A 19,468-nucleotide genomic window follows, 5' to 3' on the forward strand; every position below is an offset into this window, starting at 1 on the left:
TGTCGCCGTGTTTCCACTGTCAGGTCCTGACTCTTATTCATCCATGTCTGAGTCCGTCTGCAGATCAGATCTCCTCTTCCTTTTTACGTTTGATCCAGGCCTGTTCATAGGTAGCGGTGAAAATAAACCATCATTCAGTATTTAGGCTACTGATCTAGTGCAACATTTCAGACTTTATCCAAGGACTCTACATTTAAATGTTTTACATTTTAGTCATTTAGCAGACGCTCTTATCCAGAGCGACTTACAGTTAGTGAGTGCATACATTTTCATACTGGCCCCCTGTGGGAAACGAACCCACAACCCTGGCGTTGCAAGCGCCATGCTCTACCAACTGAGCTACATGGGGCTCAGTTGCCCCAGCTAAATGCATACCTTAGCTGGAATCTAGTTGGGTTAACCTTTTGGGACAGACATGGGCGCGTTTACACAGGCAGCTCAATTCTGATGTCATTTGAACTTTTCTGGTCAGTCTGTTCTAACAAGTTGATTTGGCTAGCTCAATAATTGACCATGGTATTTCATTGACTTCAGTTAGTGTAGGAGGCCAAGTTTCTAATTTCAGTTTCGGGTTTGTTTCAGTTCGATTTTTACGAAAGTAACAACCGTTATAAAATACAAAATTCATAAATTCCACACAAAAAAATACTTTAATCCTTACATCAATTCCATATGGCTTAAAAATCACTGGGGAAGCCAAGCTGTTATTATCATTGGCCAGTACAGAGAATTAAGTAAAACCACAAGTCCAAATCCCTATCTCCATCCATGGCTAATTTAGGAAAGGGCCAATTTTAGCTAGCTAGCTAGCTAGCCACCGGAGGACAACACAATGAAATGCAACAATTCAAGTTGTTTCTGTTAATGACGTATGCTCTCAAAGCGATTTGATAGGAGAGACGCCAAATCAAAGCTGACTTCCCTTGACACTTTATTTTTTATTTTTTCCAGGACCATTTATAGTTGAGCTTGCTCAGTTTAGCTCAACTCTGACACATTTTTTACTACTTTTTTTGTCAAGGGAGGCCAAATGCTCGCTGGCTTCCCTTGCATTTAATGCTACGGGCGGCAACAATGTCATACTCGTTTGGACCAGACAGTATCAGATAGATGGCCTACATGTAGAGAGACAGAGGGGCGCTGTTTCGCTCGCTCGGGTGCTATCTGTGAGATACATTCAGCCTCTTGCGAATTGAAGGAAAATTATGAAACAGAGAGACGAAAGATACTATTATTTATATATAAATACACACTACCAGTCAAAAGTTTGGACACACCTACTCATTCAAGGGTTTTTCTTTATTTTTACTATTTTTTACATTGTAGAATAATAGTGAAGACATCAAAACTACGAAATAACGCATGGAATCATGTAGTAACCAAAAAAGTATTAAACATCAAAATATATTTTATATTTGAGATTCTTCAAATAGCCACCCTTTGCCTAGATGACAGCTTTGTAAGTCGCTCTGGATAAGAGCGTCTGCTAAATGACTTAAATGTAAATGTATATTTATTATTATAATTGTTTTTTTGTTTTTTTATGTCTTGGGGGAAGCCATAGACAATATTAACACCAGATAGCCAACTTACAACCTATTTAGAATTGAGTCAGGGCCTATTTGGTACCCATGTTGTAGCCCACATGACATGATTGGGTCCCAGTCATTATTCCTGAAAAAATAACACCAGATTGCCCACTTACAGCCCATTTAAAAAATGATTCAGGGCCCATTTGGGACCCACACTATAACCCACATGGGTTTGTCAATGTCTGGCCCAAAAGGTTAACCCAACTGGGTACCAGCTAAGATAAACATTTAGAGACCTTGCCCAGTTAAAACCCAGGTGGGGCCCACCTGGACATGTTGACTGGGTATTATATAAATATTTGCGCATTAAAGCGTTTCCACTGCCATTTCTCACTTAATACATTTTACAGACACAAAAAGATCCCACCTTGTATAGAGTATTTTGTTTGGTTGACCTTACAGTGAAATGCTTACTTACAAGCCCTTAATCAAGAATGCAGTTTTAAGAAAGAATACCAAAAAATGCAAATAGTCTGGGTAGCCATTTGATTAGATGTTCAGGAGTCTTATGGCTTGGGGTTAGAAGCTGTTTAGAAGCCTCTTGGACCTAGACTTGGCGCTCCGGATACCGCTTGCTGTGTATGAGTCTTTGACCATTTTTAGGGCCTTCAAAATAAAAGTATGTCATTGACAGTGATGCAAATGAATACAAATAGTGGAATTATGCAATGGATCACGCTAAACGAGGTTGGATTGTTGTTTATATAAATTCAACAAAATAACATTTCTTTAATTTGACAAAAATCTGTTGAAATCACACTGGATGTATTAGACTTTAGAATTGCATTGGGGGCATATTTATTTCACTGTACAGCCTTACCTATGGATTATGGATCAATGACATGGGGTATCAGTCTACTCAGTGACACCCAAAGAACATTAGCGTCGTAGCTCTTATTGCGGGACTCTGAAACCACTGTGAATTGAGCCACATTTATTGTACCAGTCACCCTACTATGTGTATTGAACACTATTCCAGAGGAATAACTCTGAGGACGTTGGGAAAAAAGCTATTGGTACTGAGTAGACTGACACCCCATTTAATTGATGCCCAATCTTTAGGTAAGGCTGTACAGTGCCATATGAATGTCAATACGCACAATAGGCTGACTGGGGAGGTGATTTCACACAGTCACTGTCCCGCGATAAGAGCTACAATGCTAATATTTGCGTAAACTCTTCACAGTTGTGTGGTGTGGGTGTCACCGAGTAGACTGATACTCATTTCATTGCTCCACATTCCAACCTTGTTTAACATGGTCTAGTCTAAATATTGAAGTATTTCACCAATTGTGACCTACCTGCGTCACTTTCAAAGAGGTACTTTTATTTTGAAGGCAAACTGCAAATTCCACTATTGTGGCTAATCCTTATTGTGGATATTTTCACAACACATAAACCGGTCAGGTCAATGCTCACCAGCCAGATGAAGTTTACTGTCTGCTTATAACGTTAGCTTTGGGCAACGGGGTTAAGTAGCTGGCTAGCTAGTTATTTTCATAAACTGAAGTTACATTTCAAGTTCAAGTGGCTACCTAGCTTATACCTACTCACATGGATTCCAAAATCATTGCAAATAATATTGAATATGACTGCAGTTTCTATTGGTTATTGTTTTCAGGCTTACGTTAGTTGCATTGGTGCTAGCTAGCTACCCCAGAAGTTGCTAATAACATCTCTATCAAATATATTTGCTAACATTTTTGATCCTGATCATTTGATCCTGATATTATTTCAAATGATTACAGACGTTTTCCCATTCAGTCGAACAAATAATGCATTATTACCAACGCGCTTTTGTAAACACGTCGTTGGTTGCCGGTGTGTGCTTGTTTGCAGACTTTTTTTGTACAGCTTTGACAGTGCTACTGATCGTAGTGGTGGCGCTTGGCTTGCACATGCAAATTAAGCACACACAACATGCTAGAATATAATTGTATTATTTGACACGTCAAATAGTGTTATTTGAAGTGTATCTTTTTTGACACGCGAAGACCCAAACGGCGGTCCATACAGCAAGGCCATAAGTGCTGCCTGCTGAGTCTTTCCCCTGTGGCCCCTCCCCCATACCTGCCAGACAAGAATGGAATGGGACAGGTAGGAGCACGTTGCTGTTGACTCACTCCTCTCCTCACTCTCTCTCAAACAACGCTGGGCTGTGTAAGGACATAAAACAGCTGCTTCTGATGTTGTTATCTGACTTCTGTTGAAGTTGCTCTGGTTCATTAATGGCAAAATGGAGAATGCCGGTACTCTGCTATTGGTTTAACATGTTGTAATGGGTTTGATGTTTTGTTTTTCAGAAACCAGAGATGGAGGAATTAACAATATGGGAGCAGCATACTATAACACTCAGCAAAGTAAGTGTCTATCTTGTTGTTTGGTCGGTCAGTGTTTTGATGTTATACTTTCACCTGAAACTTAACCGATTGTACAGTACTTCACTTACTTCAAGGTACACTGAATGAAATAGCCTACTGAACCACTTTAGTTGGAATGGATTTAAGAGTAACTGCAGGAATTAAGAGTAACAAAGACACGCCCTGCTCCCTGTTACTCTAGGTACAGGTCAGGTGACACACTTCAGTGCTGATGGAATGTGCTCACTCACTCACTCACTCTCTCCCCTTTATCACCCTCCCTCTCTCGCAATGGCAGGATTCCAAGATGGGGTTTGGCTTTGCGATATCAGGAGGCAGAGACCAGCCGAACCCGGACTCGGGGGACGCATCCGTGATAGTTTCAGATGTGGTGCGTAACGGACCCGCTATGGGACGGCTGTTGTAAGTCACCTACACCATACACATTTACCCTTCAGGCTAGCCAGTAGACCTGCTTGCTTACAGCTGCACTAGGGTCGGACAGACTTCCTGTGTAGATTGACACCGCAGAGCCTACCTCAATCCAGGGATGAGAAATGCGTTGTACTCTGAATTGTCCCAGTATCCCAACTGTTACACCAAGATTGAACGACTGCTAGTTTTGAAGTAAATTGCCCTTTTCATCCTCATGCTAGCTAGCAGTAGCCACAGCAGCCATTATGGAATGGCACGTTGCGTTGAACAACAAAGGAGCTGATTGGCTGATACTGCCATTCCCCAAAAAATACAATTGACTCCAAAATGTATATAGCCTCCACATTAATGGTAGCATCCACATTAATGTAGAAGTGTTTAGAAAACATTATTCTTATTTACAATAAAAGTGACTCCAAAAAGACACAATACATTATTTACCATTTTATTTCTATTGGGCACAAAATAATCTGAAATGCAACCAAAACAAACAGCAAATGCATCCAACAAATTTGCAGAGTCACAAGCTTGATGTAGTTATTGCGTGCTATGAATATGGGACCAAATACTTTTTACTTCTTTAATACACCTATAAGTGAATTTGTCCCAAAATGGGGGAACTATGTACAAAAAGTGCTGTAATTTCTAAACGGTTCACCCGATATGGATAAAAATACCCTCAAATTAAAGCTTACAGTCTGTGCTTTAACCTCATAGTCATTGTGTCATTTAAAATCCAACGTGCTGGAGTACAGAGCCAAAACAACAAAACATTTGTCACTGTCCCAATACTTTTGGAGCTCACTGTATATAAACATACACACACACATACAAACACTTAAAATCGCATGTGTTTGATCGTTAGGAGTGCTTGATTACCTTGTTCTACCTCTCGTCCCTCTCCAACAGTGTCAGAGATCAGATCGTCATGGTCAATGGGGTGTCAATGGAGAATGTCTACTCTACCTTCACCATCCAGAACCTCAAGTCATGTGGCAAAACAGCCAACATAGTGAGTACTGACAAAAACCTTATGTACTGTTCTGTTTAGATTAGTTATTCTTGACATCTTCATGTGATTTGTGAGCAATTCCAACCCCAGGTTATGGCTGTGATATCATGATTTCAGTACACCAGAAAAAATAAATGTAATACATTACTGACTCTCCCTCTCTCAGACAGTGAAGCGTCCTCGTAAGATCCAGCTCCCCGCCAGCACCAGACCATCGCGTGCTGCCTCTCACTCCAACCTGCTGGACCAGGACCCCCCACAGAGGCTCCAACGCTACTCCGATGGCAGTGACCAGGCCCACAAAGCTGACCGCTATCGCGCCCCCAGCTCCGCCTTCGACCGCAACGGGACCGCTCATGCCCTGCCACTCAGTTCAGGGTACAAACGGCTCCCACCACAGGCCTTCCCAGACAAGCCAATCAAAGCCACCCTGCTGAAGAAGAAACTCACAGATGGTAAGGAGAAACCACAGGAGAGAGAATTTGGGTCGTGTTTATTAGGCCACGCCGTAGAAAAAGGTTTCAGTGTCATCACAGATCTGACATAGATGGGTGAATGCAAGGCTTCCACTATATCAATTTCATGTTGCCTTTTTCTTCCTGTTTCAGAGTATGGACTGAAGTTGGGAAGCCAGATCTTCATCAAACACATGACTGAGACGGGTCTGGCTGCCAAGGAGGGCACTCTTCAGGAGGGAGACCTCATTCTCAAGGTAAGAGAAAGCAGGCTGTTATTATGATATTTAATCACAAAACATTTGGTTTGTACATAGTTGTGATTCTTTACTGGGACCATAAACCAAATGCTCTTGATGACAAATACACTTGGTATTCTAATGGTGTCTGTTTCCAATATTTGTCATTGTATGAAGCCAAAGGAGATTTCTGCATTCTGTGACTAACGTTTTTCTACTTCCTGTCCAGATCAATGGGATGACCACAGAGAACCTGTCCCTTCTGGAGACCAAGCACCTGGTGGAGAAGTCACGGGGAAAGCTGACCATGATGGTCCTGAGAGACGACCGCAAGTTCCTGGTCAGCATCCCCGAGGTGGAGGACAGCGCCCCCAACAGCGAGGAGGACCACCCCGGCAACAGCAGCTCCGAACTGGAGGGTGAGGGAGAGAGGAAGGAGGGAGGGAGAGAGGAGGGGATTAGTGTGTTAGGGAGAGAATGTAGCATCAGCACTGCACCTCATGACTGGAGAGAGGGTGGAAGGAGTAAAGTGATTGATGTGAATGTAATGTCATAAGCAGCCCCTGAACAGCAAAGTAAAAGTTGGTCCAGCTGATCCAGTATGTGATTCCTAAGTGTTTTAATGTATTTCCTCGGTTGTCCTCAGACATTTCAGACCTGGATACAGACATCCCCACTCCCAGAGACAGAGTGTCACGCTCTGCAACTAGAGAACGACGCACACGCAGGTAACCTCACCTGAAACATGTTTATTTCACCTATTCTGATCTTCTTATTGAGATGTCTGTACTTAATACAACATTTTCTTAAAGGAAAGGTTCACACATTGTGAATGTTATATTGTTTTTGTGCATCTCCGAGTGATATTCTATCGATTCCCTGGGTCATTTCATGTTTTCATGTGTATCTGAATTATTGGCGTTCAAGCAGGCAGAAATCCGTCCGGTATGACGTAGCACTGTGATAAAGTCACTCTCACTACACTGAAAGTTAATAGGAATACGACTTTTTGATCTTGAAAACGTCTATCATACATGTCAGATTTCAATACTGGCTGATGTCATAACTCGGGAGGAGGTCTTCTCTTGAATGAGCCATTGATCATATTTTTGCGATATTCCTACCTTGAGAAATTTGTAATTTAACAGAGGGTCTAGCACATTTCTCCTGTTGCTCTGCCTCTTTAGTCCAGGGTGCATTGCATGGTGCCGTTGCCAGAGAGGACTTGAATGAATGAATGAAGGAACGTTTAACGCCCCAACCAGCAGACTGTCGACCAATCGCATTCACGTTGTCATGCTGCGTCACGCGGTTGCTAAGCTAATCGTTACGCAATCCCTTCTCAAAGTCAGTGTATATGTCGAGAAACATGCCTATTTTCCTCAAGTACGTAATGTCACGATTCCAAAGCTATACGATATTACAGATGGCAGGTTCATTATCTCACATCTCGGAGAAGATTAACGTGTTAAATTCCAAATAGTTTGCATAGTCAACTTACACACAGCTCTGACAAACACACTTACCCCACCAGATATGCCACCAGGGGTCTTTTCACACTCCCCAAATCCAGAACAAATTCAAGAAAGCGTACAGTGTTATATAGAACTCCTTTCCATCTTATATTGCTCAAATGAACAGCAAACCTGGTTAAAAAAAACAAACAGATAAAGCAACACCTCATGGCACAACGCCTCTCCCCTATTTGACCTAGATGGTTTGTATGTATGTATTGATATGTAGGCTACATGTACTACATGGCCCATTGACATAGCATGGGCAACATTTCCCATCTCCTCAAAAGTATATATCTGCCATTGCGAATGTCAGACTCCACTCTGAGGCACATCGATCTGCAGGTTGAACATGGTGAGATAGTAGACTCCTAAATTGATAGTGCAGTTTTGTTTAGGTGATTTTACAGCTAACTAGCTACTTTACATGCTGATATTGTCTTTGGTATCTAGCTAGGTAGCCAGCCAGCCAGCCTGCCCATAGAGAGAGCATTGCACTGTGTATTTTGTAGTCGACTGCAACAGATTTCCACAACGATTTTCCATGTTTCTACCAACCTTATTATAAGGCCAAAAATTACACATTTGTTCACAATTTTTTCTCTCAGATATTAGTGTTATTTAACACTGTCAATTAAAGGAGTTAGTGGATTTTTCCTTTAAGTGACAAGTCTGCTTTTGACCTATGTATGACAAGGCTTTCTCTCTCTCTGGCTTGTTGCAGAAGAGCTGAGCCTCCTCCTCAAGTAGCTAAGTCACGTGATCCGTCCCCGGTGCGGTCAACACTGTCCCGGCCTGTTGCAAAAGCCTACCCCTCTCACCGAGGTGAGTCCAGTTCTCAATTCCTTCATAAACATTGGTCCATCCCACTCATGTGTAATCCGTACCCTGTCATATTGACCTGAGCTGTGTGTTTCAATCTAGCCCCCTCAGAGTCGGAGTCTGACCGCAGTGCCTCACCCACTCCAGTCAGGAAGGACAGCCCAGACCACGCCAACAAATACAGGTGGGTTCAACCTCAAATTAGACACGGTTGGTTTGATATTATCTGTCTTAGTGTGTTTCATTGAGGGGTGTTTCTCTCTTGCTGTAGAACTCTTTCAGGGGTGTCCACCCTCCCCAACCCCAAAGCCTCACCTGCCGTCCTCGACTGGGCCGCCCCACGTTCCTCCCGTCCCCCCTCCTCCACCTCCACCTTGAGACCTCGCAAAGGTAAACACACCACACAGGCTATAGGGAAATCTCATCAAATGACACTGAGTGGATCATGATAATAGCATGTTCTCTCCCTCCCTCTCTCTCCTTCACTCTCTCTCCCTCTCCTTCCCTGTCTCTCTCTCTGTGTGTGTGTGTGTATGTGTGTAGTGGTGTCAGAGTCGGACTCGGACCGCAGTGCCTCCCCACCCCCCAGAAGAGGGGAGAGTTCCCGAGTCACAGAGGACCACTCGAGATACAGAGTGCTCCCTAACCTGCCCTACCCTGGGACACTGAGAGCCTCCCCCATCACCATTCGTCAGGATCCCCCTCGACGGGTCTCCTCTCCTGTCAAAGCCCCACTCCCAGGTCAGTACCCACTACGTACACCCCTTGCCTCAACTTCCACAACAGGAACACCTTGACGGAACATTGTAAGTGCATTGAAATGAGGTAGAAACGGCCACATAATTGGAGCATTACCCCTGTTCTCTCCTCAGACTCTGAATCTGAGTCAGACGGCAGCTCCGGGCCCGCCCACAGCCAGGACTCCCGGAGCAGATACAGGTACAGATGAGGCCCACCCCTACCATCCTACCCCCCCAAGTCCCAGCAGGAGCCCCCGGACTGGGGCACTGGGCAGCCGATGCATGCCACCCACCTCCTCCTTCCACTCTTGTGCTATTATTAATTTACTGTTCAGTTTTTATGATTATTTTATTTTTGGTCTGTCGGCCTTGATTGACGATTACGTTGTACCCCATAATGCATGTTGTGCTTGTGCCTACTGTGAGGTTTTGTTTAACAATAAAATAAAAGTGACTTCCACTGAACACGTCCCTCTACTGTATATGTGGTTGAATCTGGTCAAAAAGCAATCAGCAGTACGATCAAATCAACAGAGATTGCCTCTTACCTGACTATGAATGAACATCTTAAAATGCATTTGAAATTATACATGGATGGGTTTGCATTCATGGCATGAATAACAGACAAAGGTATTATTTTTTGAATTTAAAGCAACAATGATGCTAAATTGTCCATATGCTCATGACATGTGATTAGCCATGTGAGACAGCTCCCCCAGAGGTCCTAAGGTGAATATATCAGTCTTCTCATCATTATCTATTTTAGCCAAGGGTCCCCCTTTCCACACGTAACTGAGATTCTGTTGTCTTCCTCCCTCACTCCCAACCTCCCTCTTCTCTTCCAGAGCCACTCCGTTGGTAGCCATGTTGCCCCAAGTGGAGTCCCCCAAGTGGAAAGCCCCCCAAGTGGAGCCCCCCAAGTGGAAAGCCCCCAGTGTCACAATGAGCAACCCTGCTAAAGGTGTGTGTGCGCGTATTGACTTACCTGTATGTGTAACTTATGCTTATTATTATTATTATTATTGCTCATGTGTGGTCTGTTTTGTGGTTTGTTTGTGTTTACCTATGTGTGTGTCCATGTCCCCAGGGCGCTCAGGATCTGAGTCGGAGGCAAGTTATGCGTCCGTCCCTCGACGGCAGTCTGTAGACAGCGGAGGCTCCAGCTCCAGGGTATCCAAGAACAGATACAGGTCAGGCTGACAGACACCACACCAACCCTTCTACAACATTGGCACACATACACGTTTAGTCAAAATGGTTTCAATAGTTGTCTGCTTCAGTGCACTAGATTCTCTGAAGATAAAGCCAGGATGCTAGACTGGTTAGTCTACTTATACAAGGAACTGGGTGAACACTTAAAACAACACTGACACATTAACATACAGTGCCTTCAGGTTAAATTTAGATTTTTTTTGTCACTGGCTTACACACAATACCCCATAATGTCAAAGTGGAATGATGTTTTTCAAATGTTTTAGAAATGTATAAAAAATGAAAAGCTGAAATGTCTTGAGTCAATAAGTATTCAAGCCTAAATCAGTTCAGGAGTAAAAATGTGCTTAACATGTCACATAATAAGTTGCATGGACGATTTTTGAATAACTACCTCATCTCTGTACCCCACACATACAATTATCTGTAAGGTCCCTCAGTCGAGCAGTGAATTTCAAACACAGATTCAACCACAAGGACCAGGGAGGTTTTCCAATGCCTTGAAAAGAAGGGCACCTATTGGTAGATGGGTTAAAAAAAAGTAGACATTGATTATCCCTTTGAGCATGGTGAAGTTATTAATTACACTTTGGATCGTGTATCAATACAGCCAGTCATTACAAAAGATACAGGCGTCCTTCCTAACTCAGTTGCCGGAGAGGAAGGAAACCGCTCAGGGATTTCACCATGAGGCCAATGGTGACTTAAAAAAAGTTACAGAGTTTAATGGCTGTGATAGGAGAAGGATGGATCAACAACATTGTAGTTACTACACAATCTAACCTAATTGACAGTGAAAAGAAGGAAGCCTGTACAGAATACAAATATTCAAAAACATGCATCCTGTTTGCAACAAGGCACTAAAGTAATACTGCAAAAAATGTGGCAAAGCAATTAACTTTTTATCGTAAATACAAAATGTTATGTTTGGGGCAAATCCAATACAACACATTACTGAGTACCACTCTCCATATTTTCAAGCATAGTGGTGGCTGCATAGTTATGGGTATTCTTGTAATCGTTAAGGACTGGGGAGTTTTTCAGGATAAAAAAGAAACAGAATAATGCTAAGCACAGGCAAAATTCTAGAGGAAAACCTGGTTCAGTCTGCTTTCCACCAGACACTGGGATATGAATTCACCTTTCATCAGGACAATAACCTAAAACACAAGGCCAAATCTAGTGGCCGGGTTAGTTTTGACTTAATTCTGCTTGAAAATCTATGGCAAGACATGAAAATGGTTGTCTAGCAATGATCAACATCCAATTTGACAGAGCTTGAAGAATTTTGAAAAGAATAATAGGCAAATATTGTACAATCCAGGTGTGGAAAGCTCTTAGAGACTTACCCAGAAAGACTCACAGCTGTAATTGCTGGGGTGTGAATACTTATGTAAATGACATATTTATGCATTTCATTTTCAATACATTTGCAAACATTTTGCTCTAATCCATTTTTAATTCAGGCTGTAACACAACAAAATTTGGAATAAGTCAAGGGGTATGAATACTTTCTGAACGCAGAGGTCAGAAACAGGCCAAAACCGGCCCACAAGTGTTGTTTTTTTGGCCCCCCCTCCCAAAGTTTGTAGTAAAAAAAATTGCCAAGAATTCGGTTAAATTATTTTAATTTAGAAAATCTGTTCCCAAGTATTCCTACAAATAAAAAGATGTGATCGTGTCTCAATGTAATCAGAGTATGAAATTACTTATTTTCAAATACAACCTCTTTTTGGGCTTACTTGTGGTCAATTTGTTGGGTACACATTTTTATGATTATGTTCTGGCCCCACGACCATCCACTCGGACAAAATCGGCCCGCGGCTGAATCTAGTAGCCTATCCCTGACATACAGTGCCTTCGGAAAGTATTCAGACCCCTTGACATTTTCCACATTTTGTTACGTTACAGCCTTATTCTAAAATGGATTAAATTGTTTTTTCCCCTCATCAATCTACATGCAATACCCCATAATGACAAAGCAAAAACTGGTTTTTAGAGTTTCTCCCATTCTTCTCTGCATATCCTCTCAGGTTGGATGGGGAGCGTTGCTGCATAGCTATTTTCAGGTCTCTCTACAGATGTTCGATCAGGTTCAAGTCCGGGCTCTGGCTGGGCCACTCAAAGGACATTCAGAGACTTGTCCCGAAGCCACTCCTGTGTTGTCTTGTCTGTGTGCTTAGGGTCGTTGTGATGTTGAAAGGTGAACCTTCGCCCCAGTCTGAGGTCCTGAGCTCTCTGGAGCAGGTTTTCATCAAGGATCTCTGTACTTTGCTCCGTTCATCTTTCCCTCGATCCTGACTAGTCTCCCAGTCCCTGCTGCTGAAAAACATCCCCACAGCATGATGCTGCCACCACCATGCTTCACTGTAGGGATGGTGCCAGGTTTCCTCCAGACGTGACGCTTGGCATTCAGGCCAAAGAGTTCAATATTGGTTTCATCAGACCAAAGAATCTTGTTTGTCATGGTCTGAGAGTCTTTAGGTGCCTTTTGGCAAACTCCAAGCGAGCTGTCATGTGTCTTTTACTGAGGAGTGGCTTCCGTCTGGCCACTCCACCATAAAGGCCTGATTGGTGGAGTGCTGCAGAGATGGTTGTCCTTCTGGAAGGTTCTCCCATCTCCACAGAGGAACTCTAGAGCTCTGTCAGAGTGACCATCGGGTTCTTGGTCACCTCGCTAACCAAGGCCCTTCTCTCCCGATTGCTCAGTTTGGCCGGGTGGCCAGCTCTAGGAAGAATCTTGGTGGTTCCAAACTTCTTCCATTTAAGAATGATGCAGGCCACTGTGTTCTTGGGGACCTTCAATGCTGCAGAAATTGTTTCGTACCCTTCCCCAGATCTGTGCCTCGACACAATCCTGTCTCTGAGATATACGGACAATTCCTTTGACCCCATGGCTTGGTTTTTGCTCTGACATGCACTGTCAACTGTGGGACCTTATATAGACAGGTCTGTGCCTTTCCAAATCATGTCCAGTCAATTGAATTTACCACAGGTGGACTCCAATGAAGTTGTAGAAACATCTCAAGGATGATCAATGGAAACAGGATGCACCTGAGCTCAACTTTGAGTCTCATAGCAAAGGGTCTGAATACTTATGTAAATAAGGCATTTCAGTGTTTTATTTTGTATAAATATGCAAAAATGTCTAACAAACTGTTTTCGCTTTGTCATTATGTGGTATTGTGTGTAGATTGCTGAGGGAAAAAAATGTATTTAATCCATTTTAAAATATGGCTGTAACATAACAAAATGTGGAAAAAGTAAATGGGTCTGACTGAATACTTTCCGAAGGCACTGTACATAGTCCTCCTGCATGCTAAGATCACACACTGTTTGAAGTCTGTCAATGTCAAAAAGTCTTATGGTAGTTGACACAGTAAGGGCATTATATTGAGTGTGATTGCTCTCTCTCTCTCCCAGAGCTCTGCATGAGATGAAATCTTCTCCAACTCCAGTAGTGAGACAGGACCCCCCTCGACAAGGCATGACCCACTCCAGACCAGTCTCAGGTCAGTGACCCTCCTGTGAAAGATGGGCACCATCTAAAAACATGTAATTTGTGGTTGGAAGGCCTGTACATGTACAGTGCCTTCAGAAATAATTCATACCCCTTGACTTATTCCACATTTTGTTGTTACAGCCTGAATTCAAAATGGATTAAGTAGATTTTTTTTCTCTAACACAATACCTCTTAATGACTAAGGTGCTTCTACAAAGTATTAACTCAGGGGTGTTAATACTTATGTAAATTAGATATCTGTATTTCATGTTCAATAAATGTGAAGAAAATTTTAAAAACATGTTTTTACTTTGTCATTATGGGGTATTGTGTGTAGAAGGGGGAGAAAACAATCTACTGTATTAAATCTGTTTTGAATTCAGGCTGTAACACAACTAAATGTGGAATAAGTCAAGGGGTATGAATACTTTCTGAAGGCATTACATTTTACATTTTAGTCATTTAGCAGACGCTCTTATCCAGAGCGACTTACAGTTAGTGAATACATATTTTCTTTATACTGGCCCCCCGTGGGAATTGAACCCACAACCCTGGCGTTGCAAACGCCATGCTCTATCAACTGAGCTACATCCCTGCCGGCCATTCCCTCCCCTACCCTGGACGACGCTGGGCCAATTGTGCGCCGCCCATGAGTCTCACGGTCGCGGCCGGCTGCGACAGAGCCTGGATTCGAACCATCTCTAGTGGCACAGTTAGCACTGCGATGCAGTGCCTTAGACCACTGCGCCACTCAGGAGATATTGTATGTATCCTCATACTCTGTGTGTTTGCCCTGTTCAGATTCCTCTGATTCGGACCGTGCACCCTCACCCCCTAGGAGGACTGGGAGTACAGATGTGGAGAGCAACCACAGGTAAAACGCTAGTTTACAGTATATTCTAGAAACCACTATAGACAACCAGGTAAAGAACAGTTTAATCAACCACCATAAACAAAAGAAAGGTCCTCTGTGACAAAAGTCACGTCACTATTCAAGTCAATCTGATCACAAGTGTGTGCACACTTCCACCTTCTCTGACCTCTAACTCACTGTAGAAGCATTATTGTGTAAATGTGAGTGAATGGTACTGTATCTCTTCCCTTGTAGTATTCCACGCAGAGCCAATGGCAATGTCCGCTCTGGGATATCAATGAAGAGCAACCCTCCGGTCTACTGTAAGTACCAACTCTCTTATATCAGCTCTCCAATGTCCTCTATAATGTATTAGTAACTCTGGATGTAAGGTCTTAACTGTTATTTCCATTTCAGCCAAGACAGAGGAGCCCCTCTACTCCCTACCCCCAGACTCCATTCCCACACCTAGCTTGGGGTGAGTTGCTTTATTTATACCCATATAGACTACATTAAAGGGATACTGGCAATGAGGCCCTTTATCTACTTCCCCAGAGTCAGATGAACTCGTGCATACTATTTTTGTGTTTCTGTGTCCAGTATGAAGGAAGTTCGTGAGCCAATGGGTATCTACTAGCATCTATGGGTATCTACTAGCATGCTAGGCCAAACAGATACACTGCTAAAAAAATTAAGGGAACACTAAAATAACACATCCTAGATCTGAATGAATGAAATAATCTTATTAAATACTTTTTTCTTCACATAGTTGAATGTGCTGACAACAAAATCACACAAAAATTATCAATGGACATCAAATGTATCAACCCATGGAGGTCTGGATTTGGAGTCACACTCAAAATTAAAGTGGAAAACCACACTACAGGCTGATCCAACTTTGATGTAATGTCCTTAAAACAAGTCAAAATGAGGCTCAGTAGTGTGTGTGGCCTCCACGTGCCTGTATGACCTCCCTACAACGCCTGGGCATGCTCCTGATGAGGTGGTGGATGGTCTCCTGAGGGATCTCCTCCCAGACCTGGACTAAAGCATCCGCCAACTCCTGGACAGTCTGTGGTGCAACGTGGCATTGGTGGATGGAGCGAGACATGATGTCCCAGATGTGCTCAATTGGATTCAGGTCTGGGGAACGGGCGGGCCAGTCCATAGCATCAATGCCTTCCTCTTGCAGGAACTGCTGACACACTCCTGCCACATGAGGTCTAGCATTGTCTTGCATTAGGAGGAACCCAGGGCCAACCGCACCAGCATATGGTCTCACAAGGGGTCTGAGGATCTCATCTCGGTACCTAATGGCAGTCAGGCTACCTCTGGCGAGCACATGGAGGGCTGTGCGGCCCCCCCAAAGAAATGCCACCCCACACCATGACTGACCCACCGCCAAACCGGTCATGCTGGAGGATGTTGCAGGCAGCAGAACGTTCTCCACGGCGTCTCCAGACTCTGTCACGTCTGTCACATGTGCTCAGTGTGAACCTGCTTTCATCTGTGAAGAGCACAGGGCGCCAGTGGGGAATTTGCCAATCTTGGTGTTCTCTGGCAAATGCCAAACGTCCTGCACAGTGTTGGGCTGTAAGCACAACCCCCACCTGTGGACGTCGGGCCCTCATACCACCCTCATGGAGTCTGTTTCTGACCGTTTGAGCAGACACATGCACATTTGTGGCCTGCTGGAGGTCATTTTGCAGGGCTCTGGCAGTGCTCCTCCTGCTCCTCCTTGCACAAAGGCGGAGGTAGCGGTTCTGCTGCTGGGATGTTGCCCTCCTACGGCCTCCTCCATGTCTCCTGATGTACTGGCCTGTCTCCTGGTAGCGCCTCCATGCTCTGGACACTACGCTGACAGACACAGCAAACCTTCTTGCCACAGCTCGCATTGATGTGCCATCCTGGATGAGCTGCACTACCTGAGCCACTTGTGTGGGTTGTAGACTCCGTCTCATGCTACCACTAGAGTGAAAGCACCGCCAGCATTCAAAAGTGACCAAAACATCAGCCAGGAAGCATAGGAACTGAGAAGTGGTCTGTGGTCACCACCTGCAGAACCACTCCTTTATTGGGGGTGTCTTGCTAATTGCCTATAATTTCCACCTGTTGTCTATTCCATTTGCACAACAGCATGTGAAATGTATTGTCAATCAGTGTTGCTTCCTAAGTGGACAGTTTGATTTCACAGAAGTGTGATTGACTTGGAGTTACATTGTGTTGTTTAAGTGTTCCCTTTATTTTTTTGAGCAGTGTATAATATGACTAAAACATTCATTTTAAACCTTGCTTACATTTGTATACGATTTTTGTTTGTTTTTCGGCTCCGAAAACTTTCGGAGGCCAAATAAAGTCACCCGCGGGCCAAAATCGGCCCGCAGGCTGCCAGTAGGAGAACCCTGCTATAGTCTGTTGAATATAAGACAATGCTCCTTTTCATTAATACTCATTTTGATTTGACTCCTTTTTTAAACCTGTATTTACTCTGTAGATACAGCTCAGATCTGAACACAGTGTCGTTTGTGAAGGAGGGGAGCGTTGGCCTGAGACTGGTGGGAGGCAACGACGTGGGCATCTTTGTGGACGGGGTTCAGCCTAACAGCCCAGCCCAGGAGCAGGGCATTAAGGAGGGGGACCAGATCATGAAGGTGAGACCCACTGATCACAGCAGCGGTCACCACCGGTACAGGGTGTGCAGGCTTTTGTTCTAGCCCAGCACTAACACAGCTGATTCAACTAAGATCTTGATTAGTTTATTCCGTTTTTTTTATTTTTAATGCTGTGTAAGTAAAAGCCTGTACACACTGTAGCTCTTTGGTGTTGGTGACCACTGAGGTGCTGATTTACAGTACAAGTAGATGCAACACGTCTTTCACCGCTTATGGTCTTGTTGTAGGTGAATGGGGTGGATTTTGGTCATTTCAACCGTGAGGAAGCTGCAATGTTCCTGATCAACATCAAGAGAGGGGAGCCGGTGGACATCCGTACTCAGAACAAGATGGACAGTGAGTACTACTTCAGAGACTGAAGCAGATGCAGGGGGGGGAAGAATTGTAGTTGATTTCAGAGGATTTGTCCATGTGACGTTTTCTATGGAATTACTTTGGTATTAACTCTACCCAGTAATAAGGGACATACAAATGATAAAGTTATTCCTAAATGACTAAGTTATTCTTCCTCTCTTGTCAGTTTACAAGAAGATCCTGAAGTCCAACCTGGGGGACTCGTTCTACGTCCGGACCCACTATGACAATGAGGTGGAGGGCAACATCGGCCTAGCCTTCACCAGGGGAGAGGTGTTCAGGGTGGTGGACACCATGCACAAGGGCAAGCTGGGCAAGTGGCTGGCTATACGCATGGGCAACGACCTGCATGAGCTGGACAAGGGCACCATCCCCAACCAGGCCAGGTGAGTTGAGACTAGAATGATTGATTGGTTGGTTGGTTTATTCATTCATTGATTGGTTGGATTTGGATGTAAAAAGACAAATGTATAAAGATACATATGGTTACAGAGCATGACACCTGAGAGTGCACTATGCTACTGCACTATTTTCCAATGTGTACACTTACAGTAGATACTGTCATTAGGGTTGCTTTTATTCTACAATAATTATATTACAGCATCATTTACATGGTATTTCCTCTCCGTCTCTCTCTCAGGGCCGAGACTCTGGCCAGTATGGAGCAGGCTCAGAGGGCCAGTGGAGGAGGGGATCGCCACGTCTCAGGGCCCAGGGCAGAGTTTTGGAAACTACGGGGGCTCAGAGGGGCCAAGAAGAACATCCGCAGGACTCGTGATGACCTGCTCCAGCTCACCATCCAGGGCAAATTCCCAGCATATGAGAGAGTTCTGCTCAGAGAAGGTAGGGACAGTTTTATTTTGCATAATAGTTCACATAATAGTCAAACACTTTAAACACATGTACACCCTTTTGACCCATGTGGCGCTCCAGCTAATTTCAAACGGCCAATCGTCATCCTGGGTCCTCTGAACGATGTGGCCATGGAGAAGCTGGCCAGAGAGATGCCTGACGAATATGAGGTGGCAGAGATGGCTCCTCATAGTAGTGGCGCAGACACCACTTCCACAGTCATCAAGCTGGACACAGTACGAAGGATTGCAGAGAAGGTGATGAAACAAACTGGGATGTGACCTGTTTTGGTGTGAGACAGAGCAGACGTACAACTGCTGTATGCTTGTTTGAATCCAGGACCAGAATTGAAGAAAAATGCCTTGTATGTTTCTTCACTCTCTGTTTCCAGAACAAGCACCCTCTACTGGATATTACTCCTACTGCAGTGGAGCGTCTGAACTACATCCAGTACCACCCCATGGTGCTGTTCCTGGACCCACACAGCAGGAAGGACGTCAAGGCCATGAGGCAGAGGATGTGCCCCAACTCCAACAAGAGCTCCAGACGCCTCTACGCACAGGCCCTCAAGATGAGGAAGCACTGCAGCCATCTGTTCGCAGGTAAACCACACGCCTGTGTTATCAAAACACATACATGTTGTTTTTGCTCTTAAGTGGTTTATCTGTAAAAAATAGTTTTATTAATAAATATGTCCCATCATTCCCATTCTTCCCAGCTCGTATTGATCTCCAGCCCAGCTCTAATGTGTGGTATGAGACTCTGAAAGACAAGATTAGACACCAGCAGGCCAAACCTGTCTGGGTCTCAGAAGTCACGGTAAGACAGACAGATCCCAGCTCACAGTCAAACCG

General features: G+C 44.0%; 1 protein-coding gene across 5 annotated transcripts in view; it reads left to right on the forward strand.

Moving 5' to 3' along the window:
* The window catches only part of LOC311137631 (tight junction protein ZO-3-like), a 43,513-nt gene that overhangs the window by 16,482 nt on the left and 7,563 nt on the right, over positions 1-19,468 (forward strand). For 3 of the 5 annotated variants that reach the window (XM_084172142.1, XM_084172139.1, XM_084172143.1), the window contains exons 2-26: positions 3,896-3,952; positions 4,251-4,375; positions 5,297-5,399; positions 5,566-5,854; positions 6,008-6,111; positions 6,323-6,512; positions 6,740-6,821; positions 8,332-8,432; positions 8,532-8,613; positions 8,701-8,819; positions 8,973-9,170; positions 9,302-9,368; positions 10,015-10,130; positions 10,257-10,359; positions 13,805-13,893; positions 14,685-14,757; positions 14,992-15,059; positions 15,154-15,214; positions 17,231-17,387; positions 17,636-17,744; positions 17,929-18,148; positions 18,403-18,605; positions 18,696-18,871; positions 19,006-19,216; positions 19,333-19,433. In XM_084172142.1, the coding sequence (XP_084028268.1) occupies positions 3,905-3,952; positions 4,251-4,375; positions 5,297-5,399; positions 5,566-5,854; positions 6,008-6,111; positions 6,323-6,512; positions 6,740-6,821; positions 8,332-8,432; positions 8,532-8,613; positions 8,701-8,819; positions 8,973-9,170; positions 9,302-9,368; positions 10,015-10,130; positions 10,257-10,359; positions 13,805-13,893; positions 14,685-14,757; positions 14,992-15,059; positions 15,154-15,214; positions 17,231-17,387; positions 17,636-17,744; positions 17,929-18,148; positions 18,403-18,605; positions 18,696-18,871; positions 19,006-19,216; positions 19,333-19,433 (3,195 nt within the window). In that variant the 5' untranslated portion in view covers positions 3,896-3,904. Of the gene's footprint in view, position 1; positions 3,690-3,895; positions 3,953-4,250; positions 4,376-5,296; positions 5,400-5,565; positions 5,855-6,007; positions 6,112-6,322; positions 6,513-6,739; positions 6,822-8,331; positions 8,433-8,531; positions 8,614-8,700; positions 8,820-8,972; positions 9,171-9,301; positions 9,369-10,014; positions 10,131-10,256; positions 10,360-13,804; positions 13,894-14,684; positions 14,758-14,991; positions 15,060-15,153; positions 15,215-17,230; positions 17,388-17,635; positions 17,745-17,928; positions 18,149-18,402; positions 18,606-18,695; positions 18,872-19,005; positions 19,217-19,332; positions 19,434-19,468 lie in introns of those variants that run through there. The other 2 variants (XM_084172141.1, XM_084172140.1) reach the window with 2 other exon arrangements.

Source organism: Coregonus lavaretus (assembly GCF_964263955.1).
Source record: "Coregonus lavaretus genome assembly, chromosome: 11".
NCBI classification, from domain to species: domain Eukaryota; kingdom Metazoa; phylum Chordata; class Actinopteri; order Salmoniformes; family Salmonidae; genus Coregonus; species Coregonus lavaretus.